The 22,759-nt window shown below is 53.5% G+C and overlaps 3 protein-coding genes across 5 annotated transcripts in view; 2 read left to right on the top strand and 1 right to left on the bottom strand.

Annotated features, from left to right (window-relative positions):
* Positions 1–2,522, top strand: part of LOC114448223 (atrial natriuretic peptide receptor 1-like) — a 30,004-nt gene extending 27,482 nt beyond the window's left edge. Inside the window, exons 16-22 of the mRNA XM_028425033.1 lie at positions 511–679; positions 762–908; positions 994–1,117; positions 1,201–1,269; positions 1,389–1,563; positions 1,662–1,760; positions 1,866–2,522. Coding sequence (XP_028280834.1) covers positions 511–679; positions 762–908; positions 994–1,117; positions 1,201–1,269; positions 1,389–1,563; positions 1,662–1,760; positions 1,866–2,011 — 929 coding nt within the window. The 3' untranslated portion in view covers positions 2,012–2,522. The remainder of the gene's footprint in view (positions 1–510; positions 680–761; positions 909–993; positions 1,118–1,200; positions 1,270–1,388; positions 1,564–1,661; positions 1,761–1,865) is intronic.
* A 2,230-nt stretch (positions 2,523–4,752) lies between these two features.
* Positions 4,753–15,602, top strand: pik3r4 (phosphoinositide-3-kinase, regulatory subunit 4). The gene is made up of 21 exons (XM_028425028.1): positions 4,753–5,057; positions 5,387–6,121; positions 6,198–6,331; positions 6,473–6,683; positions 6,756–7,148; positions 7,280–7,414; positions 7,742–7,963; positions 8,154–8,327; positions 8,464–8,609; positions 8,677–8,880; positions 11,702–11,903; positions 12,763–12,854; positions 12,947–13,169; positions 13,242–13,407; positions 13,483–13,647; positions 13,725–13,936; positions 14,028–14,159; positions 14,271–14,371; positions 14,470–14,558; positions 14,718–14,838; positions 14,910–15,602. Exons 2-21 carry the CDS (start codon positions 5,404–5,406, stop codon positions 15,078–15,080), a joined length of 4,011 nt encoding a protein of 1,336 aa, XP_028280829.1. The 5' UTR covers positions 4,753–5,057; positions 5,387–5,403; the 3' UTR covers positions 15,081–15,602.
* Positions 15,603–16,130: 528 nt separating this feature from the next.
* The window catches only part of col6a4a (collagen, type VI, alpha 4a), a 37,604-nt gene continuing 30,975 nt past the window's right edge, over positions 16,131–22,759 (bottom strand). For 2 of the 3 annotated variants that reach the window (XM_028425019.1, XM_028425021.1), the window contains 17 exons: positions 22,446–22,508; positions 22,213–22,275; positions 22,093–22,143; positions 21,981–22,016; positions 21,826–21,888; positions 21,689–21,751; positions 21,474–21,509; positions 21,374–21,410; positions 21,289–21,300; positions 20,595–21,088; positions 20,363–20,459; positions 19,414–20,061; positions 19,186–19,297; positions 18,893–19,038; positions 17,690–17,860; positions 17,190–17,237; positions 16,131–16,586 (listed from right to left, as the gene is read on the bottom strand). In XM_028425019.1, coding sequence (XP_028280820.1) covers positions 16,411–16,586; positions 17,190–17,237; positions 17,690–17,860; positions 18,893–19,038; positions 19,186–19,297; positions 19,414–20,061; positions 20,363–20,459; positions 20,595–21,088; positions 21,289–21,300; positions 21,374–21,410; positions 21,474–21,509; positions 21,689–21,751; positions 21,826–21,888; positions 21,981–22,016; positions 22,093–22,143; positions 22,213–22,275; positions 22,446–22,508 — 2,316 coding nt within the window. In that variant the 3' untranslated portion in view covers positions 16,131–16,410. The remainder of the gene's footprint in view (positions 16,587–17,189; positions 17,238–17,689; positions 17,861–18,892; positions 19,039–19,185; positions 19,298–19,413; positions 20,062–20,362; positions 20,460–20,594; positions 21,089–21,288; positions 21,301–21,373; positions 21,411–21,473; positions 21,510–21,688; positions 21,752–21,825; positions 21,889–21,980; positions 22,017–22,092; positions 22,144–22,212; positions 22,276–22,445; positions 22,509–22,759) is intronic. The other variant, XM_028425020.1, reaches the window with a different exon arrangement.

The raw sequence follows: 22,759 nt of genomic DNA, 5'->3' as shown, positions 1-22,759 counted from the left end.
GAGAGGAGACAGAGGGATTCAGTGCTTTTTTCTTCTCCTGCCAGCTGGATGAAGCTTCCATTGAGGCTTGTTCCCGTGGACTGAGCTCCGGTTTCGTCGTGTTGAGATGATTCCAGCTGGAACCACTGAGTTTCAGGTTCTCTGTCCAAACCACAGGAGAAAGAGGAGAGGATGAAGAGAGCTTCCCACAAAATCTCAGCTTATTAATATCCTGAAAAGCCTCAAGGAGCTTGGGCTGGACTGACTGCAGGATGTTCCTCAGCAGCTGGTCTGAGGTCTGTTCTTCATCCTTCAGCTTAATGAGCAAAGGACGGCTACGTGAACACGAACCAAAACTCCGAGCAGCACGATCATCAGACTGGTGACGTCTCAGGTTTACATTTCTGTTGTCAGAATGTGAGCGTGTGGGGAGTTAGGGGGCGGGTGAGTTCTGTGGGTCCGAGGTAACGAGGTAGGAAGGTGTGCTGCTTCTCTCTACAGAAATGACTCCTCCATGTTCTGTTGCTGCAGAGATCGTGGACCGGGTGATTCTGGGGGAGTGGCCCTGCTTGAGGCCCACCACCGACCCACAGAGCCACAGCCCTGAACTGGGTCAGCTGATGCAGCGCTGCTGGGCCGAAGAGCCGACAGAGAGGCCGGAGTTCAACCAGATCAGAGTGCTGCTGCGGAAACAGAACAAGTAAGTACGCTGACGATCAGGTGACCTCAGGATCCCAAACCACTGCCCAGGATGTAAAGGTGTGTGTGTGTGTGTGTGTCAGGGAGTCACGGACCAACATCCTGGACAACCTGCTGTCTCGTATGGAGCAGTACGCCAACAACCTGGAGGAGCTGGTGGAGGAACGAACTCAAGCTTATCACGAAGAGAAACGCAAAGCGGAGGCGCTGCTGTACCAGATCCTCCCGCAGTCAGTGCCGCTCTGTCCGCCTGTCTCCACGCCTCTCTCTCTCTCTCTCTCTCTCTCTCTCACTGTCTACCTCTCTTGCCCTCAGCTCGGTGGCGGAGCAGCTGAAGCGCGGAGAGACGGTCCAGGCCGAGGCCTTCGACTCGGTTACCATCTACTTCAGTGACATCGTGGGCTTCACCGCCATCTCAGCAGAGAGCACACCAATGGAGGTAGAGAGAGATACGGTTAGCCTAGCTTAGCATTAAGAATGAAGTCAGGTGATATAAACCTTTGTGTGTCTGTCACTGTGCAGGTGGTGACACTACTCAACGACCTCTACACCTGCTTTGATGCCATCATTGACAACTTTGATGTTTACAAGGTGAAAAAAAACAAGAACAAAAAAAAACTGATTTTTAACTTTAATAAATGAAACATCTGACCAGTGGTCCTCTCTGACGGTGTTCCTCCTGCTGCTTCATGGTCCTCTGGCGCCCCCAGGTGGAGACCATCGGTGATGCCTACATGGTGGTGTCAGGGCTGCCTGTGAGGAACGGGAAGCTGCACGGCAGAGAGATCGCCCGCATGGCCCTGGCCCTGCTGGATGCTGTCCGGACCTTCAGGATCTGCCACCGGACGGAGCAGCAGCTGAAACTGAGGATAGGAATACACAGCGGTCAGTCCACAACACACACACACATTTACACACTCCACTTTTTCTTGACTTACATCCCCCTCATCTTGTGATGTTGTCTTGTGTGTGTCTGTTTGTAGGTCCGGTGTGTGCAGGAGTGGTGGGTCTGAAGATGCCACGTTACTGTCTGTTTGGTGACACAGTCAACACATCGTCACGCATGGAGTCCACAGGAGAAGGTAAAGGCAGCACAGACACTGTGACATCTGCAGGCATGGCCACATGGAATTAACTGTGTGTGTGTGTGTGTGTGTGTGTGTGTGTGTGTGTGTGTGTGCACGCAGCGCTGAAGATCCACGTGTCGGCAGCGACTCGTGATGTCCTGCTGGAGTTTAACTGCTTCCAGCTGGAGTTGAGAGGAGACATAGACATTAAGGGCAAAGGGAAGATGACCACCTATTGGCTCCTGGGGGAAAGCGACAGCCAATGACAGAGCAGCGCAGACAGGAAGGAGTGAGACAGACAGACTCTCAGGTCCTCGATGTCCAGCAGGTGATCTATTGTGGACTCGACTAGCCTCACAGTGGAGAGGACGACCTCGGTACGTACACAGGAAGCGAGGAGGGACAAATGGAGGACGAACCAGGAAGTGAACTGATCAGAGAACTCTTTATATGTTGTGTTTCAGAGCTTTTTTATGTCCTGTGAATCTTCAGACTGACGTTTAATCAAAAACATTTTCTGTCAAATGTTTGTGTTGCTCGTTCAGACCTCTTTAGCGCCCCCCCCTGGGGCAGAAGGACAGGACACACCCATTGGTACTGAACAGCTGTTGTGGATGTTTTGCTCTAGTTTGGAGCTAGCGGCGAGCCCATTCTGATCCTGAAAACATCATAACGCCTCATTAGATATGTTTCAGAGGATTGCAGCCGCTTCCTGGACACTTCACTCAGTGGCACCTCCGTGTGGTGGAAGGAACACGGTGTCGTTTAGATCTGTAGTTTCACAAGCAGCACTGACACTGTGGTTAGCTCTTCAGAGTTAGCACTTCTTTGGAGATGTTCGATCTCTGTGAATATATGTGTTTCATTGTGGTTTCAAATAAAAAGAAATGTTGCAGTAACATGAAGTTTGTGCAGCAGCTGTCCATAAGCAAACAACACATGAAAGCTACAACCAATGACCCGCACAACTTCTGTTGGTTAGAAATCACTCATTATTCATGTTAGCTTTGTGGCATTACATTATTTACTGCTGGCCTAAAAAGTGTGCATCATGTGAGCTAGCTTTCTGTATTGCTTCAGTAGAGACCTCACATACCCACTCCACCAATATTCAAAACATGCACAGAAAGCTAAGCTGGGGATTAGCTGCACACCCCACAGCCTAACAAGCGAACAAACAACGCTGAGGTTATGAAATAATACTTCCCGTTTCCTTCATGTGCAACTCGGACATCAAGGAAGTCCATCCATCTTCCACCGCTTATCCGGGGCCGGGTCGCAGGGGCAGCAGTCTAAGCAGGGACACCCAGACTTCCCTCTCACCAGACACTTCCTCCAGCTCCTCTGGGGGAATCCCGAGGCGTCCCCAGGCCAGCCGAGAGACATAGTCTCTCCACCGCGTCCTGGGTCTTCCCCGGGGCCTCCTCCCAGTGGGACATGCCCGGAACACCTCCCCAGGGAGGCGTCCAGGAGGCATCCGAACCAGATGGCTCCTCTCGATGTGGAGGAGCAGCGGCTCTACTCCAAGCTCCTCTCGGGTGACTGAGCTTCTCACCCTATCTCTAAGGGAGCGCCCAGCCTCCCTTCGAAGGAAACTCATTTCGGCCGCCTGTATTCGCGATCTCATTCTTTCGGTCACTACCCAGAGCTCATGACCGTAGGTGAGGGTAGGAACGTAGATTGACCGGTAAATCGAGAGCTTCGCCTTCCGGCTCAGCTCCTTCTTCACCACGACAGACCGGTACAGCGACCGCATTACTGCAAGGAAGTAAATGTCTGAAATCAAGGAATATACAGAACATATTTAACTGTTATATGTAGCCTCACAGGGCATTTGCTAACATTTGATGCACACAGGTGACAGCTAGCATTAGCAAAATGAGCCAGCTAATACCTTTGGAGGCACAAAGGATTTACAGGACAGGGAGCTATATTCACCAGATGAAGCTGCAACATGTAGGCTCTACGACTGCTTGGTCCCATTCTGTTTCAGTTATTTAGCAACAGAAGTGTTTAACCACAGCATGTTTCTGATGTTTTCAGTGCAACCTGTGGATCCCTCCAGGTGTTTACTCACACACCTGGCAGCAAATATGACACACAGTTATCTGCCCGCTCCACAGGAGCGCTGCACAAAACTCACACACCCAGCCACAACCTACCAGGCAGCGGCAAACACATCAGAGCTAGCAGCTAACGAGCACAAACAGAAGCGGGAACACGGAGATTAGCTTTAGCCGCGACTCTCAAGCTAGCGGCTAACGCGGTCTAAAATGTCACATTTCAGCACCGGTATGCTACAATAGTTGTTTGTCTTGTGTGATTAAGTAGAATTCATTTAACATTCAGTAAGGGGATGTGAGTGAACTGACACAGAAGCACTTTAAATTAGTGACAGGACGTACTGCCGGAGGCTCCGGAGCGCGACGGAAATCCAGGAAGTCTTCGATGGAGCGGCGAGTGACGTCACAGATGACGGAGCACAGATACCCGGTTCGACCGTCGGCGTTTTCCATCTTAACTCTTTAACTGTAAAACACTGTTTTTAACATAGAACTACTGACAATATACTGACAGGTGTAATGTTTGTTATTTATATAAATTAATTCTTAATTCATACAGTCAATTCCTGATGTTACATCGCCCCCTATGGGTGGTTCCCCTTTTAACACTTATCATTACAACAAGTTTTTTAAATAACAGGCCTCTACCTCCACCCACACATCATTTAAACACAGATCAGACCAATGAATGAGCGAACCACACAAAATCAAATTAACCTGTGTTTATTTGTATTTTTTCTGCCCATGCTGACACTGTTGCAGGACAGCCCACCGCAGAAGAAGAAACGCGGGCTGGAGTCCCCAAACTCAGACCTGAACACAGGAAATACTGAAAAGACAATTGTATGAAATGATTGTGTGAGGCACGGTTATATCAGCAGCAAACCACTCTCTGTTGTTGCTAACTGAATCCGGCAGATGGCAGCAGTGCAACCAGCAGGACACTGGCTGCAATGAAACACACCGAAGAAGAAGAAGCGGAAGCAGATGATAACAACAACAACAGTAGGCTAATCGGCTAGCCAGTGATTCAGGCTGATACGCTGCTGTGTTGTTCGCAGCTGCTCTGTCCTCAGGTTTCAGGGGAAGATATCTGATCTGCTGAACACACTGAGAGACGACATGGAGCCTGACGTTTAGCATTGACACTTGGACCCAAAAGGACGTCGACCACTGCTAGCCTGCTAACCTGCTAACCCTAACTCCGTCACTGTTTGGTGCCAACAGCAGCCGCTGAACACCATCTCCGGTTCGTTTTGAACAGCTGGATTGTTTCTCAAAGTACGGTTTAGTGAGCTAATAGCGGTTAGCTTGCATGCTAATTAGTAGCTGTCAAAGTGTTGTGTCACGTGACTGCGTCGACGGAGGTGAAGGTTGGGATTATACGGAGGGACGATCAGCTGGTAAAGACAGCTCTGACCTCTGACCTTAATAGTGCGGATATTGTGGTCTTGTGGCGCCAGATTTGACCAATAACTCGCTTTGTTTTTGAATAATCTTGAGCTCAGATTAAGCTGAGGACAGATGCACACCTACTAACCAGCGGACTGCTCACTGTGTTTGTTTTTCTCTGGTCAGACCTGTGCTGAGGCGCCATGGGGAATCAGCTGGCGGGGATCGCCCCCTCCCAGATTCTGTCTGTGGACAGCTACTTCTCAGACATCCACGACCACGAGTACGATAAAAGTCTGGGAAGCACTCGCTTCTTCAAGGTAGCCCGGGCTAAGCACCGGGAGGGCCTGGTGGTGGTGAAAGTCTTCGCCATCCAGGACCCCTCGCTGCCGCTGACCAGCTACAAACAGGAGCTGGAGGAGCTGAAGATCCGGCTGCACTCCTGCCAGAACTGCCTTCCCTTCCAGAAGACCTCCCTGACAGAGAAAGCTGCCATCCTGTTCCGTCAGTACGTCCGCGACAACCTGTATGACCGCATCAGCACGCGGCCTTTCCTCAACAACGTGGAGAAGCGCTGGCTCGCCTTCCAGATCCTTAACGCTGTCGACCAGGCACACAAGGCCGGCGTGCGCCACGGAGACATTAAGACAGAGAACGTGATGGTGACCAGCTGGAACTGGGTGCTGCTCACAGACTTTGCCAACTTCAAGCCTACGTTCCTACCAGAGGACAACCCCGCCGACTTCAACTACTTCTTCGACACGTCCAGACGGAGGACGTGTTACATCGCCCCGGAGAGGTTTGTGGATGGAAGCATGTTCACCACAGAGAGCGACCAGAACACACCGCTGGTGGACCTGACCAACAACAATCAGAGGAGCCGCGGCGAGCTCAAACAGGCCATGGACATCTTCTCTGCAGGTACAGAGACACGGAAGCAAGCGGAGAGCACAGGCTCACTTTTCTCTCTGTCTGACCCCCGATCTGTCTGTTCCAGGCTGTGTGATTGCGGAGTTGTTCACAGAGAGCGTCCCTCTCTTTGATCTGTCCCAGCTGCTGGCATATCGGAAAGGACACTTCCAGACCGAGCAGGTCCTCAGTAAGATCGAGGACTGCAGCATCCGAGAGCTGGTACAGAACCATTCACCTCATGTAGACACGTCTCATTTTTATGATAACGTCAAGCAGTGTTCTTTCACCCTGTTAGAGTAAGAACACCAGTGTTTGTGAACGGTCCCCTTTAAGAAGACTTTTGTCCCCTCTTCCTGTCAGGTGGCGCAGATGGTGCAGCGGGAGCCCGAGAAGCGGCTGACGGCGGAGGAGTATCTGAAGCAGCAGAGAGGAAAGGCCTTCCCCGACATCTTCTACACCTTCCTGCAGCCCTACATGGCTCAGTTCGCTAAAGAGACCTTCCAGTCTGCAGACGAACGGGTGCTCGTCATCCGCAAAGACCTCGACAACATCCTGCACAACCTGCGTGGAGGTGAGATAAGTCCGAGCTTTTCTCTGCCGCAGGACCAGACCTTATATTTCACCCCCTCCTCTCATCTTTCAGGATCCTCCTCCTCTTCATCACAGGACACCGGCGACTTCGTACCGAGCTCCAGGGAGGAGCAGGGCCTCATCGTCCTGGTGTCCGTCATCACCTCCTGCCTGCAAACGCTGCACTCCTGCGACTCTAAGCTGGCTGCGCTGGAGCTCATCCTGCACCTGGCTCCCCGGCTCGCCGTCGACATCCTGCTGGACCGCATCACGCCCTACCTGCTGCACTTCTGCAACGACCCTGTGCCTCGCGTGCGCGCTCAGGCCGTGCGGACGCTGGCCAAGGTGCTGGCGCTGGTGAAGGAGGTGCCGAGGAATGACGTCAATATTTACCCAGAATACATCCTGCCGGGCATCGCCCACCTCGCACAGGACGACGCCACCATCGTGAGACTGGCATACGCAGGTCAGGGGCTCCAGTATGAACACACATCTGACAGATCACACAAACCCCAAAGTTCTCTGTTTGGGTGTAGCCTGTCGGAATGTTCCTCTGCGTTGAAGTAAATCAGTTTTTTAAATATTTGTATTTTGTAGAAAACATCGCACATCTGGCAGAGAGCGCGCTGCGGTTTCTGGAGCTGGTTCAAGAAAACAACGTGAACACGGAGCAGGACCTGAGCGGCGAGGACGCAGAGGAAACTCTTCACCCCAACGAAAACTACGACTCAGGTAGAGAGCGGCACGCACACACACAGACTCACACACACAGAGACACACACACAGACTCACAGACACGCAGAGACACACAGACAGACAGACAGACACACGCACACAGACAGACTCACACACACAGACTCACACACACAGATAGACACACACAGACTCACAGACACGCAGAGACACACAGACAGACAGACAGACACACGCACACAGACAGACTCACACACACAGACTCACACACACAGACTCACACACACAGACACACACACAGACTCACACACACAGACTCACACACACAGACTCACACAGTCCCTGCTGCTGTATGTTAATGCTCAGAGCTGCAGGCGCTGCATGAGATGGTGCAGCAGAAGGTGGTGACGCTGCTGAGCGACTCCGAGAACATCGTCAAGCAGTCGCTGATGGAGAACGGCATCACCCGCCTCTGCGTCTTCTTTGGTCGACAGAAGGCCAACGACGTTCTTCTGTCTCACATGATCACCTTCCTTAACGACAAGAACGACTGGCACCTGCGGGGAGCGTTCTTCGACAGCATCGTGGGTAAGAGAGCTCACGCACACCTGCCGGCTTCAGACGCGCCCGCTGCCCTCAGTGCTGTTCGTGTTGTCAGTGTTGTGGATTCTTGCAGACATTTTGGGGTTAATTTCTGTTGCAGACTGGCTGTGGGTGTGTTACATGTTCAGTCAGTGTTGACCTCCGTGTCTCTCTCCTCTGTGTCCTCATGCTGAAGGCGTGGCGGCGTACGTGGGCTGGCAGAGCTCCTCCATCCTGAAGCCGCTGCTGCAGCAGGGCCTGAGCGACACGGAGGAGTTTGTCATCTACAAAGCTCTGAACGCTCTGACCTGCATGTGCCAGCTGGGGCTGCTGCAGAAGCCGCATATCTACGAGTTTGTCAGCGACATATGTAAGATCAGAAGGCCGGCTTCTCCCTGACCGAACACATGCTCGTCTCAAAGCACCTGCGGCGCCGCCGGGGACTTCCTGCGGCTCCGTTCTCTCTGAGCCTGCTCATGTGTTTTTTCCTCTCCTGCTTGCCGTAGCTCCGTTCCTCTGTCATCCTAACCTGTGGATCCGTTACGGGGCCGTGGGCTTCATCACCGTGGTCGCACAGCACCTCAATGTGGCCGACGTCTACTGCAAACTGATGCCCCACCTCAACCCCTTCATCACCCAGCCCATCATCCAGGTGAGTCCCATCATCATCCTCACACCAGCTTCATCTTCAGTCATCCACACTCTCTCTCTCTCCTCAGATCGATAAGGAGCTGGTGCTGCTCAGCGTGCTGAAGGAGCCTGTGAGCCGCTCCATCTTCGACTACGCCCTGCGCTCCAAAGACATCGCCAGCCTCTTCAGGCACCTGCTGCTGCGGCAGAAGAAGCGCGCGGGGTCAATCCCAGAATGCCCCACTCCTGAGGACCCGGCCATCGCTCAGCTCCTCAAGAAGCTGCTGTCACAGGTCAGAACACCGGCTGCTGAGGGGAGGTCTGTTTCAGTCGCTCTCTGAATGTTGGTCATGTGACTGCTGCTCACATGTGACACGTGAGGACAGAGCTCTTAGTTTTTACTGACTCTGGATGGAGCGAACTCTTTATGTTGATTCAGACATGTGGAATATTCTGAGCTTAGATCTGGTTACATTTTCACACTGAACCTCACACGATGCATTCAAGGACCATCAGAACGTTCCCTTTGTTTTTCTACAGTTTCTGGGTGTGATGATAAAATTCAACCATAGGGGGCAGTGAAACACAGCTTATAGCTGATTGTCCACAGACACACACACACAGACACACACAGTCAGTTCAGAGGCACTCGGGGTGTCACAGATTCATCATGTCTCTCTGCTGCGCTGTGTGACCTTGTCTGCAGCCATGTGGGAGCCAGCACTTATTTTTGTGGAGGAGTGAAACATGTAGAATAAAGCTTTGATGGACTGGGTCAGGGTTTTGGCACTCAGAGCTTGGAAGCATTTTTAAAATCTGAACCAGAGATGAATGTTTGAAGGACCCTCCTACACGTCCTCCCTCTGCTGAGAACTCTCAGAAAATCCTCCTGAATTCCAGAGTCTCATTAGTCACTCTCACAGCGTGTGTTCACAGAGGCTGCATGTTTGATCAGCAGTAACCATAACAGGCTTTAGACCTTTACACCATTAATCTGTACTCTAGTGTTCGCTCCTCGCTCGGGCCGGTCCGTTTCTGTCAGGAGTGAAGCAGGAAAAGCAGCCGATCACTGATCGCTGCAGTGCTCTGACACAGCTCCCTCTCATGCTCTTTGACCTGTTGACGCCACAGAGAGGTCAGCGGGTTTTTCCGTGTGAACCGTCAGATGTTCTAATCGTCTCCAAACCCTTAGCGACATGAGGAATGTGTCGCTGCAGGGCTTCATGCTGAGATGTTGTGACAGTGGAAGACAGCGGACCACATCCTCCGTCAGACTCCTGTGATCCATCAGCAGATCAAAACGTTTAATAACGTGTTGGTTATAAAACCGTCTCTCTGAACCCCGACAAACCACTTAAACACATGTTCACCAGCGTGACACAGATCCACTCAGAGCTTCACACAGACCCGCCCACTGAGGCCCCAGCCACCGATGAAGCTGCTGGGAGCAGCAGCCAAACGTCCAGATGCCTCTTCAAAGAACACAGAATCATCCGGCGACTTCACAACACTTCAAGTTAAAATATTTAATTAAACCTCTTCATTCCACATGTCTGGGTCAAACAACGCTCCTACACAACGACTCAGTACAAACAGAAAGTCCTGTCCCCCTCAGCAGGACGCCATGATGGAGTCACATGACCAACACTCAGAGAGTCTCTGACCTGCAGCTTCCTGCAGCTGAACTCTGTCTGAACACCTGAGAGATGCTGTACACACACTCTGACTGCAGACACACACACACACACACACCCAGGTCAGAGCTCTTCTAATGATGTGTAACCATGGTTACATAGCGTTGATTCTTAATTAGTGTTAAGTTAGTTGTTGCTGAGCTCAGTCAGCAGACAGCGGAGCAGCCAGGCTACACCTGAAGTTGATGGAGGGATGGAGCTGGCTGTGGGTGGAGTTTGAGCCAAATGGAGACATGCAGCTTCACCTCTGAACATGTACTGGTCAGACTCTGGTCCTGTCAGTGGTGGGACTGGACTGTCAGAGGTCAGAGTCCCACACATGTTTGTGGTCTCTGACCAGTGTTGATGGTTCCTCAGAATCTCACCTCTCATGCTCGAAGAGTTTCTGTAGAAACTCGTGAACTGAGTGAAAAGCCGCAGGCACATTTCACAGTGTGTGTTACTCTGCTGCAGCCAACACGACCCTCACACAGCGGAGCGGAGGTTTGTAAAGGCTCCATCTGGAGAGCAGAGCAGAAGACACGGAGCCAGTTTCTAATGTTCTGAGGAAAAACCACAGGAACGCCCCTCACAGCCAGCGAGAGGGGTTCTGGACAAATTCCTCTTTTGTTCCCCACACAGCTCAGTGTAAACCAGCACACTGTTAACCAGTTACAGCCCGGAGCAGGCTCAGGACTCAGAGTCCATCGAGTCCACTTCTGATCGCCCACACCTTCAGCAGGGCCCCATCAGCACAACCATGGGAAAGTTACATTTAGAAAGAATTTAGAATGAACATCAAACACACACAGACACACACACACACACACACACACACACACACACACAGTGTTGTTTTATCTGGCAGTCGAACTTCATTTCAGACTCATGTGTTACTGCTGAGAAGCACCTTCTCATACTGTTCTGTGTGTGTCTGTGTGTCTGTGTGTGTCTCTCTGTGTGTGTCTGTGTCTGTGTCTCTGTGTGTGTGTGTCTGTGTGTGTGTCTGTGTGTCTGTGTGTGTCTGTGTGTGTCTGTGTGTGTGTGTGTGTGTCTCTCTGTGTGTGTGTGTCTCTCTGTGTGTGTGTGTCTCTCTGTGTGTGTCTGTGTCTCTGTGTGTGTCTGTGTGTGTCTCTCTGTGTGTGTGTGTCTCTCTGTGTGTGTGTGTCTCTCTGTGTGTGTCTGTGTCTCTGTGTGTGTGTGTGTCTCTCTCTGTGTGTGTCTGTGTCTCTGTGTGTGTCTGTGTCTCTGTGTGTGTCTGTGTCTCTGTGTGTGTCTGTGTGTGTCTCTCTGTGTGTGTCTGTGTCTCTGTGTGTGTCTGTGTCTCTGTGTGTGTCTGTGTGTCTCTCTGTGTGTGTCTGTGTCTCTGTGTGTGTCTGTGTCTCTGTGTGTGTCTGTGTGTGTGTCTCTCTGTGTGTGTCTGTGTCTCTGTGTGTGTCAGGGGATGACTGAGGCAGAGGAGGACAAGCTGCTGGCGCTCAAAGACTTCATGCTGAAATCCAACAAAGCCAAAGCCAACATGGGGGAGCAGAGCCACCTGGGAGAGGCGGTCCAGACCGGCGTCATCGACCTGGCCATGCTCGGCATCACGGGCCGCCAGGTGGACCTGGTCAAACCCAAGACCGAGGCTGAGGACAAGAGAGGTAAGCGGCAGTGTTGGGTTTGGGTCAGTCCTGGTTTCATTTGGACCTGGCTGTGGTTTGTTCATTTCAACCTTTATTGAACCAGATTCGAGATCAGGATCTGTTTTACAAGGGGGGCCTGGCCAAGAGGCCAGCAGCACAGGCCCAATAAAACAAAGTCAAGTAGTGTTTGGGACGTGCAGGGACTCAGTCCACCCTGGAGCAGCAGAGATCAGGAGGACTGCAGCCTGAAGGGGCCGTGTAAGGGACGAGGGGTCAGTCCAGGTACAGCTCTGCCTGAAGGCAGGATTTCATGTAGAGTGATGAGTGAAATCCTTGTACCCTCTGGGTTCTGTTGGATGATACATGAGCCTGGTTCTGTATAAAACCAGTTTAAGGTCATATCAGGCGGATAAGGTTCAAAGCAGCTTGTAAAACCCTCAGACCTGAGCCCAGACCTGAGCCCAGACCTGGCTGCTCCAAGATCTTTACAGTCCTCAGCCTGAACCCTTTCAAAGTAAAAGAATTAAAGGGTTAAGTTCCTCCGGGGTCCTCAGGGCTTATTTATAGCTGCGGTGTCGGGTCTGTCAGCCGAGGCCTAAGTGGTGTTTCAGATACGGGGATGTCGGCTCTGACTCCGTCCCCAGTGGACACTCCGTCTTAGTTGTGTTGCAGATGTCTTCCAGTAAATCAGCACAGCTAATCACTGCCGTCTGCAGCATGATGGGAAACAAGCTCCGCTGATATAAATCACTCCGAGCGCTCCAAGCTCCGGACCGGCCTCAGACTCCGCCGCGCCTCCAGTTTCAAATTCCTTCAAAATAAAAGTCTCTCCTGCCCTTTGCTCTGATCACATCTGATCCTCTGTGTGTTTGTGCAGCGAGGAAGCACACGAAGCAGGACTCCGCCATGAACGAGGAGTGGAAGAGCATGTTTGGATCTCAGGAGCCGGCGTCCACGCAGGTCGCCACGGTAACGCCTCCACTGTACCACAAACGTATCACCAGATGATCAGCACACAACCTCACTGTCACACTCGCATAATCTCTGTGACCTTTTTGCAGGCGGCGGACGGGTCTGTGGGTCAGATCAGGAAGAGCGCGGCGGCGCCGGCGGTGGCGGTGCTGCAGTCGGTGGCGAGCGGCCCCGCCTACCAGCGACGGATCAACACCTGCAAGGCGGAGCTGCAGCAGCTGGTGCAGCAGAAGAGGGAGCAGTGCAGCGCCGAGCGCATGGCCAAGCAGATGATGGAGAGCGCCGAGTGGGAGAGCCGGCCGCCTCCGCCTGGTAACTGCAGACGGGGGGCGCTGTGGGGCTCCGCCTCGTGAACACTGACTGAGCTGTGAGTGTGTGTTTCAGGCTGGCACCCCAAAGGCCTGCTGGTCGCTCACCTCCATGAACACAAGGCCGCTGTGAACCGCATCAGAGTCTCAGACGAACACTCCATCTTCGCCACGGCGTCCAACGACGGCACCGTCAAAGTCTGGGACAGTCAGAAGATGGAGGGGAAGACCACGACCACCAGGTGAGGCCCGGGCCCCTCCGCTGTCTGCGCTGAGGGCTCGGTGAGAATGCTGTCTGTCCCTGTCTGTCCCCGCAGGTCCGTGCTGACGTACTCTCGTATCGGCGGCCACGTGAAGACCCTGACCTTCTGCCAGGGCACACATTACTTAGCCGTGGCCTCAGACAACGGATCCATCCAGCTGCTGGCAGTCGAAGCCAACAAACCGCCCAAATCCCCCAAAGTGCAGCCCTTTCAGACCAGGTAACGGCGACAGGTCAGACCCCAGAAACGCCGCTGGTTAACCCGCCTACAGCAGGTCTGTCCCCTCTGTCTGTCAGGTCTCTGGACCTGCAGGAGGACGGCTGCGCGGTGGACATCCACCACTTCAACTCGGGCGCTCAGTCGGTGCTGGCGTACGCCACGGTCAACGGGTCGCTGGTTGGCTGGGACCTTCGCTCCAACTCCAACGCCTGGACGCTGCGTCACGACCTCCGGCTGGGGCTCATCACCTCCTTCGCCGTCGACATGCACCAGTGCTGGCTCTGCCTAGGTTCATCCAACATTCAGGGATCCAGGGTTTGGGGCGGACAGAGAAGAAGAACCAGTGACATTAAACATGTAAAACTCTCCGTCCTCTGCAGGGACCAGCAGTGGCACCATGGCCTGCTGGGATATGCGGTTCCAGCTCCCCATCTCAAACCACTCGCACCCTGCCCGAGCACGAGTCAGACGGCTGCTGATGCATCCGCTCTACCAGTCATCTGTCATCGCAGGTCAGTCACCTGCCTGTCCATCACATGTCCCAGTGCGGAGCTGCCAAACGTACATGACGTCATCTGTGTGTCTGTGTGTGTGTCTGTGTGTGTGTGTGTCTGTGTGTGTAGCTGTCCAGGGCAACAATGAAGTGTCGATGTGGGACATGGAGACGGGCGATCGTAAATTCACGCTGTGGGCGAGCTCTGCCCCGCCGCTGTCTGAGATGCAGGTAACAGCAGCTGGTTCCTCCTTCAACCACGGCGGTCTGGACTGTCAGACATCACTGACTGTGTGTGTCTGTGTGTGTGTGTCTGTGTGTGTGTGTAGCCGTCTCCTCACAGTGTTCATGGGATCTACTGCAGTCCTGCTGATGGGAACCCTCTGCTGCTGACAGCTGGATCTGACATGAGAATCAGGTCTGACCCAGAAAAACCTCCACACAACAACGCACACAGGCAGACACACAAACACACACACAGACACACAACAACACACACACACACAGACACACACACACACAGACACACACACAGACACACTCACAGCTGCTGAACCCTCCACATGTGTGATGTTAGGTTCTGGGACTTGGCGTATCCTGAGAGGTCGTACATCGTAGCGGGAGGAGCCAACGACTCTCTGCACTGCCCGTCCGTCCTCTACAGCCGCAAGATCATCGAGGGGACTGAAGTGGTTCAGGTAGCGGCGCTCGATCCTCTCCGCCCGCCTCTGTCGGCGGGACTCTGCTCTGATCTCTGCTCTCTCTGCAGGAGATCCACAGCAAACAGAAGAGCGGCGCGGCAGAGGACTCTCCTCGCCGCGGCCCAGAGTCTCTTCCTGTCGGACATCATGACATCATCACTGACATCGCCACCTTCCAGACCACACAGGGCTTCATCGTCACCTCGTCCAGGGACGGAATCGTCAAAGTCTGGAAGTGAAAGTCTGCGTGAGCGTTTCTTCTTCATCCACATCAGACGACTTTAACTCTACGAGGACCAAACGTCAGACTAGTTAACTAATGAAGGACAGAACGCCACGCGGTTAAAATCACTCACTGGCTCGTGACGGCGTTCCTGTTGTGTCCTTGAAGAGTCTCGTTCAAAAGACACTAACTAGTTTTGTCTTTTATCTGTTAGTGAATGATTTGTTACCGTTAACATATTGATTAGACTGGTTCAGGCCAAAAAGGCTTCAACCAGTTAACCCGTCTGACGTCTGACCCTGATGGTGTGAGGCTGTGTGCTCGTGGAGATTTCCTTCCTGTTGCGTCCTGAGTCTGAGCGCGCTCCGTGAGGGTTCCTGTGTGTAAATGCTGATGCTCCACGGTCTGACATGCTGCCGTCACGCTGTGGAGGACTCAGCAGCTCATTGGCTGCTGCAGGTCTGATCAAAGGAACGCAACACGTCACAGAGGATCCGTGAGCTTCATGTTTGTCCAATAAAAGCTGGTGTGAGTCGAAGCCGCTCGCTGCGTTTTCATTTTTAATGGTCAGTGAAAATATGTTCAGAAAACTATTTACTAACACGTCATCTGATCAAAGTCTGCAAACAGCAGGTGCTGCTGATGATCAGCAGCTGTGTGTTAACACTGTCCAGAGGGACAGAGCTCTGTCTGCTCTGTCCCTCTGGACAGTCACTGTCAGAGTCAGAGCAGCAGCTGTTGCTGCTCATCAACCTGGAGAGTTTAAGAAAAGTGTTTCAGACCAACGGGCGTCCAACGTTCTGCAGTGAGGAAGATGATTGACAGCTGTCAATCTTCACAGGAGTAGACGTCCCCACACATTCAGCCCAAAGTCAGACAGTGTTCAGAGACACACAAAGAAACCAGGAGCTCCAGGTCAGAGGCTGCAGGCCTCACTCAGCATGCTCAGGGTTAATGTGACAGGTCCTACTATCTTCATGGAACCACTTCATGCAGCGTGTTACCCGCAGACAGCTGAGGAGGATCTGAGGCTTAACCTCTGGAAAAAAGGACTCGGCACTCGGAGTTCAGTTACAGAAACATCTTTAATGAGTCCACTTCTGGTGTGAATCCTACAAACATTCAAAGTCTAACTCCACCCGTTTCACTCAGATAGCACCTGTTCAGATACAGAGGGTCCGCTGCACTGCTCTGTTCAAAGTGGGAAATCAAACATGCATGTTCAAGAAAGAAGAAGGACGAGTCCTCAGCAGCTGCTGAGCCGCATCTTCAGTGCAGGCCGCCTCCACCTCCCTCCTTGAAGACGCGTGTCCTCTGAAATGTCTGGAGTGCAGCTGTCCTCCTCCTCACCGACTCCTCCTCAGGCACAGGTTCTCACACTCCTCCTGCGTCTTGAAGCGGTTTTTGTTGCCGCCGCAGCCGCCGTACCAGAAGCGAGAACATTCGCTCTGTGTGGTGTCGAAGAACCACATCATGGTGTAGTTCTGGCAGTCGCCCTGGTCCTGGCTGAGGAGACAGGCCTCTGCACGGAGACAGGGTTAGAGGGTTAGTGTGTCTGTACACAGACGTCTGTGGTCTGTAACATGATCAATCATTAAACCATGAGACCAGGAAGGACAGAGCTGCCATGAGGTCTCATCTCACAGCTTTGACCAGACAACCTGTCCACCACTCCTGTAGGGGGCGCTCTGCAGACAGTCTGAATGAGCAGCAGTGATCAGTGATGTCATCAGTATTGATCCTGTATCAGAGCTGAATGTACACAGACTGATGTCCTCTGGTCTCTCTGAGCTGAAGCTGGTTTAGCCCATCAAACACTAGCATGCTGCTAACGGCTGCTGATTGGTCGGTTCAGGTTAGGACTGATGGGGACAGGAGCTCCTCCCTCCATGATTCCTCACATATATATCTCTATAGGGGCTCTGCTGCTGCTGGCTGATGTGTCCAATCAGAACGTGGCTCGTGGTGACGTCACTGAGTTATAGATCAAGACTTGTTGATCAGATGAGGTCAGAACAACATGATGAAAGTGGCCCTACACACTGCCGGCAGAGCGCCCCCTGTAGGACAGACCTTTAACGACTGACTGCAGCCAGCAGAGTGTGGTCGGTGCGGCAGAGTTTACCTTTGGAGACGAGGCCGGTGAGCTGCGGCCTCAGCACGATGGAGGGATCTGTGAGGGAGGACAGCAGAGATCAGTCACAGCTCACGGAGCGGCTGGAATCAGGTTTTTATTCTACCACACAGTGAATCCACTGATGACTGTTCACTGTCTGAACACAGGCTACATGCTAACAAGGCTACATGGGACTACAGACAAGGTCTCTAAGGGTCATCCAGGTGCTGTAGAAGAGGTCAGAGGTCAGAGGGTGGACCTGGTGGTGCTGATGGTGTAGTCATGTGACCGTGCTGCAGCTGCTTTATAGCTTAGCATTAGCTTTTAGCTCCTGGGGATCATTTTTAGGCTTCAAACATCATAAAGCGGTTTGTTGTTGAACGTCCAAACGACGGCGGACATTCATCAGATCACTGTTTGTTTTGGTGGACTGACAGGGAGAGGCAGCACACAGGGGGTTAATGACAGACAGTCCACAGAGACGGTGTGTGTGTGCAGTCAGGACTTACGATGTGCGCCACATGTCCTGAAACATTCATTCTCTGTGTTAAAGCGGTTGGCGTTGCCGCCGCAACCGCCATACCAGAAGGGAGAGCATGCACCGACGTGTCTGTCAAAGTACCAAACTTGGACATAGTCGTTACACCGGACACCAGAGTCAGCATCCAGCTGACAGCGGGCTGAAAGCAGAACACACACATTTACTACACACTGACAGGGAGGGCCCCCAGAGCAGCAGCTCCGCTGTCCCAGGTCAGGGTCCCCTGCAGGAAGTCAGTGTCCCCTGTGTCCCCCGCAGGAAGTCAGGGTCCCCTGCAGGAAGTCAGTGTCCCCTGTGTCCCCCGCAGGAAGTCAGTGTCCCCTGCAGGAAGTCAGTGTGTCCCCTGCAGGAAGTCAGTGTCCCCTGCAGGAAGTCAGTGTGTCCCCTGCAGGAAGTCAGTGTCCCCTGCAGGAAGTCAGTGTGTCCCCTGCAGGAAGTCAGTGTCCTCTGCAGGAAGTCAGTGTCCCCTGTGTCCCCTGCAGGAAGTAAGTGTCCTCTGCAGGAAGTCAGTGTCCTCTGCAGGAAGTCAGTGTCCCCTGTGTCCCCTGCAGGAAGTCAGTGTCCTCTGCAGGAAGACAGTGTCCCCTGTGTCCCCTGCAGGAAGTCAGTGTCCTCTGCAGGAAGTCAGTGTCCCCTGTGTCCTCTGCAGGAAGTTAGTGTCCTCTGCAGGAAGTCAGTGTCCCCTGCAGGAAGTCAGTGTCCCCTGTGTCCCCTGCAGGAAGTCAGTGTCCTCTGCAGGAAGTCAGTGTCCCCTGTGTCCCCTGCAGGAAGTCAGTGTCCCCTGTGTCCCCTGCAGGAAGTCAGTGTCCTCTGCAGGAAGTCAGTGTCCCCTGTGTCCCCTGCAGGAAGTCAGTGTCCTCTGCAGGAAGTCAGTGTCCCCTGTGTCCCCTGCAGGAAGTCAGCTGACACGGAGCGGGGCAGTTGTCTTACATGTTAACACTTCCTGCTTCTACACAAACAGACTGTGGGCTGAAACAGGAGAGCTGCTGCTCGGGGAGGACACATGCAGACCCACAACATCCTGAACGTCAGCGACAATGACAACACATCACACAACAACAAGCCAGGCGTGTGATCAGCACAAACATGCAACACAACACACAAACACTGAGAGCCAAGGGATCAAATCAAACTGCTGAGGTGTGTGTGTGTCTGTGTGTGTGTGTTCTACCATTAAAACTAGCTTCTGAGATGTATCCCTGTCCGTCTCCTCTGGTCAGAGTCTCGATGATGTCCAGCTGGCCGGTCTGAGTCTGTCCTCCTCTGTGCTCCGAAAACGTGTCCCCGTTTAGCTCCCCCCGGTCCGCAGAGCCGTGCCTGCACACACACAGACACACACAGACACACACACAGTGGACTCATCATTAGGTCAGGTTACAGCCCCTACGTGTCCATCTACATGTCCATCTATGTGTATAGGAGAGAGGAAAGGAAGTGTGTGTCTGTGTGGGGGTTTTGGGTTACCCTGGGATGAAGAACTGTCCGCCCTGTCCGCCCTGTCCGCCCTGTCCGCCCTGCCTGCCCAGCTCCTCACATGTCCTCCTAGCTGTAGGAGGAGGATACGTGTTGACTCCCTCTGAAATGAGAAATGTGCACACAGAACATAAACGAAGAGACCTGGGCCCCCTGAAGGTCCTCGTCAGCATCACAAGAACTGGAGCCAACATGGCGGCTGCTCCCTCAGAGTCTTACTGTTGAGGACGGAGAGGAAGACCCTGAAGAAGCGCTGGGCGTAGCCCTGCTCCTCGGCCTGCAGCCTGCTGACGTGGATCAGGTGCTGCTCCACAGGCGCACTGGCCAGCTCCTCCACCTGGGTCCGGTTGTAGCGATCGCTAACTGTCAACACAAAGAGAGCCACCCCCTCACACTTGGCCTTCTGGGAGATGTCGTGCAGAAGGGCCCGGTCCTCCCAGGCTGTTTGGGTGCCCACCACCGCCAGCAGAGCCTTCCTGGGACGGGGGTTGCTGGCCTTTAGCAGCACCTCCCTCAGGGTGTAGTCTAGCGTCAGTCCCAGCGAGGAGGAGCCGCTCTGCTGCTGCATCTTCTGCATCAGGTGCTGCTTCATCAGGTCGTGGTTCTGGTAGGTCTGCAGGCCAAACTCCACCTTAGCCTGGAAGCCGCTCTGCTGGACCACAGCCACCCGGGCCTGGGTGCCCGCCTGGCGGGGGGCAGAGCTCACGGCCAGCTGCTCCACCACAGAGCCCAGCAGCTCCTGGATGCCAGTGTACTCGTCAGCCTGAACCTCTCTGGAGCTGTCCACCACCATGGCCAGGTCCACCTCCACCTGCTGAGGCCGCACCGGCTCCTGGATGACACATTCCTCTGAGCGTGTGCAGGGGTCTAAAGAGACAGAGTCCATGTCAGAGAGCAGCACCTTCACTGGCCCTGCAACAACCACGGTGTTAGCATTTAGCAGCAGGTTTCTGCAGGACCCCCCCTGAAGGAGGACTTTCAACTTGAACCATTTGGATCCTAATGATCAAAAAACATCAGCCAGACCTCACATGGGCCCAGAAAGACGTCCTACAGGGGGAGCTCCAGTGGACAGAGCGTTTCGACAGATGATCTGTCTGATGACCTCATCACAAAACAAACCGGTTCTGACATCATCATCACGCCATGATTCAAAGTGAGAGCGCACCGTAACAGATTGCACAGGTCCTGACCCTCCTGAGGTCGTCGGCCTGCTCCTGCGGCCTCGTCAGCACGCTGAAGATGGCGTTTCCTGAGTCATCCACCTGAAAACAAACAGCAGCTTTTATTGTGCAACACACAGGCAGCTGAGCCACCTCCAGGACCCGAGTCTGAGCATCATTTAGGAGCCGCGGCTAAACAATGAGGACAAGTCCCGAAGGCCAAACAAGGAAACCCACCTCCAGTGCTCGACTGATAGCAGGAGCGCTTCTCAAGGAGATGACGGCTGGGACGATGTTAAGAGCGCGGTACTCCATCATGGCGGTCACAATGTCACCGATTTCCTGCGAGGGCCCGTTAGAGAAGAAGACCGCCACCTTCCTCATCATCTTTCCTGCCCGCACGCGCTTGAAGACGTTCTGGCCCACAAAGCGCATGGAGGTCCCCAGGTGCCGTCGGTTGGAGGTCCTCTCCAGAGCGATGTTCTTCACGGCTTCGATCAGCTGGGGCTTGCGGTGGTAGTCCTGGAAGCGGATCAGGTACTTGGTGTAGGTGCTGTATCCGACCACAGCCACGCGAGCGCCCCTCGGACAGTTGCTCTCGGTGATTGTGATGTCCTCCAGCAGGGAGAGGAGCGCCGAGCGCTGCCTCTCAAAGGCGGCTGGGGTCACGTCTTCAGACATGTCCAGGCCAAACACCAGTTCTGTGGGGAAGACTGGGCACACCAAGGGACCTAAAAACCAACAAAGAGTCCCTGTTCAGCAGAGGAGCCAGGAGCCGTCTAAACAGCTGATTTTACAGAACGACGGCTGGACGCCATCTTGGTCAGACGGGAACAGAGGTCTCCATGAGTTGACGACGAGACGTCCTGATTGGTCACAGGAGACACTTTGTACTCACCACATTACCGGGCTGATAAATGGGGGTACGTACCGCCGCAATGCGCTGCGTGCAGAGGAAACGGTTAGTTCAGAGCTGAGGGAGATCAGCAGGACATCGGTAATGAGACCACACTCACCACAGTTCTTTCTGATGTAGGAGACCAGCTGACACTCCTGAGACACAGAGCACAGAGTTAGTACAGGACAGGTGGCTGGCAGGACTTAAAGTGGACTCACCGTCATCCCTTTCATCCCAGGAGGACCTCTGAGACCCTGAAAGAGACCAGAACACCGTCATCAGCAGGTCCAGGTCCAGTCAGGATGAAGACCCAACACCTCAATTCTATGTTTTTGTGTAAACGTTCCACTGGAGATCACTGTTGGACAGTCTGGTCAGAAGGACGTGTCTCCTCTGAACATAAATCATATTTAATAAAGGTTTTAAAATTCACCCTGTGTCCTGCGTATCCGGGCCCTCCGGGCACTCCGGGCTGTCCCGACCTGCCTGAGATTCCCTGCATCCACCAAACACAGAAACATCAGCAGCAGAACAGAGACCGTGTTAACGTGCAGCGCAGGCGGCTCTCACCCCGCGGCCGCTGTTCCCCTTACGCCCTGGAAGTCCTTTAGGTCCCTGCAGGCCGTCCTCACCCTGAACACAGGCACAGAGTTCTCAAATCAGGACTCAGACGTCAGAGATCATCAGACCTCAGAGTTTAGAAGGGGCTGAATGATCGGACTCACCGGCAGACCGGGGTAACCGGGGAAACCAGGATCCCCCTGTGGAGACGAGTCACAGTGATTCACACCAAACGGACTGTCAACACACCGCCTGCTCATCAGTCTCTGTCTTTACCTTTACACCTGGGGGGCCTGGGGGTCCATATCCGTCTCTGCCGTCTTGACCCTGAAACACACACACACTCAGTCAGAGCGGCTCAGAGCGGAACACACGCACCGACCGGCCGCTCCTTACCGGCATGCCTCTGGGTCCCTGCGGCCCTGGGACTCCTTTTTCTCCTGGATCTCCTGGTTGACCCTTTAACGAGGACGACAGTTTGGGTCACATCACAACTCAAACGGATCATCCTGCCTGCATAAGCTCCGCCCCTTTCCACCAAATATCTGGATTAACCAGGACTCAGACACTGAGAGCAGCTCGCATCTGGCTCTGTGGGATGTGATTCATGTGATGATGATGTCACACACCTTCTGTCCATTCGCTCCGCGGCGTCCGGCTGTCCCCGGGTCACCTATTGGTCCAGGTCCACCCTGCAGGAGAGGCACACACCAGAAACTCAGAGCCAGAGCTGCAAATCCCAACGTCCCTGAACACACCACCCAAAGGAGCATGTCCCCCACTGAGAGGGGGTGGAGTCTGAGGTCACCTGACTGGGAGTAAACATGGCCGACAGCGCGTTATCTGACGTTTGCTGTAAAGTGTCCTCAGACAGCAGATCGTCTGACTCTGATTACTGCGCCTGCAGCTCGTAAATCAAGCTGAGCTTTAACGAGCTGCAGCG

This window comes from Parambassis ranga, chromosome 16, assembly GCF_900634625.1.
Source record: "Parambassis ranga chromosome 16, fParRan2.1, whole genome shotgun sequence".
Classification (NCBI taxonomy): Eukaryota; Metazoa; Chordata; class Actinopteri; family Ambassidae; genus Parambassis; species Parambassis ranga.
Note: the sequence above shows the minus strand (reverse complement) of the source record. Positions and strands in the feature narration are given on the sequence as shown.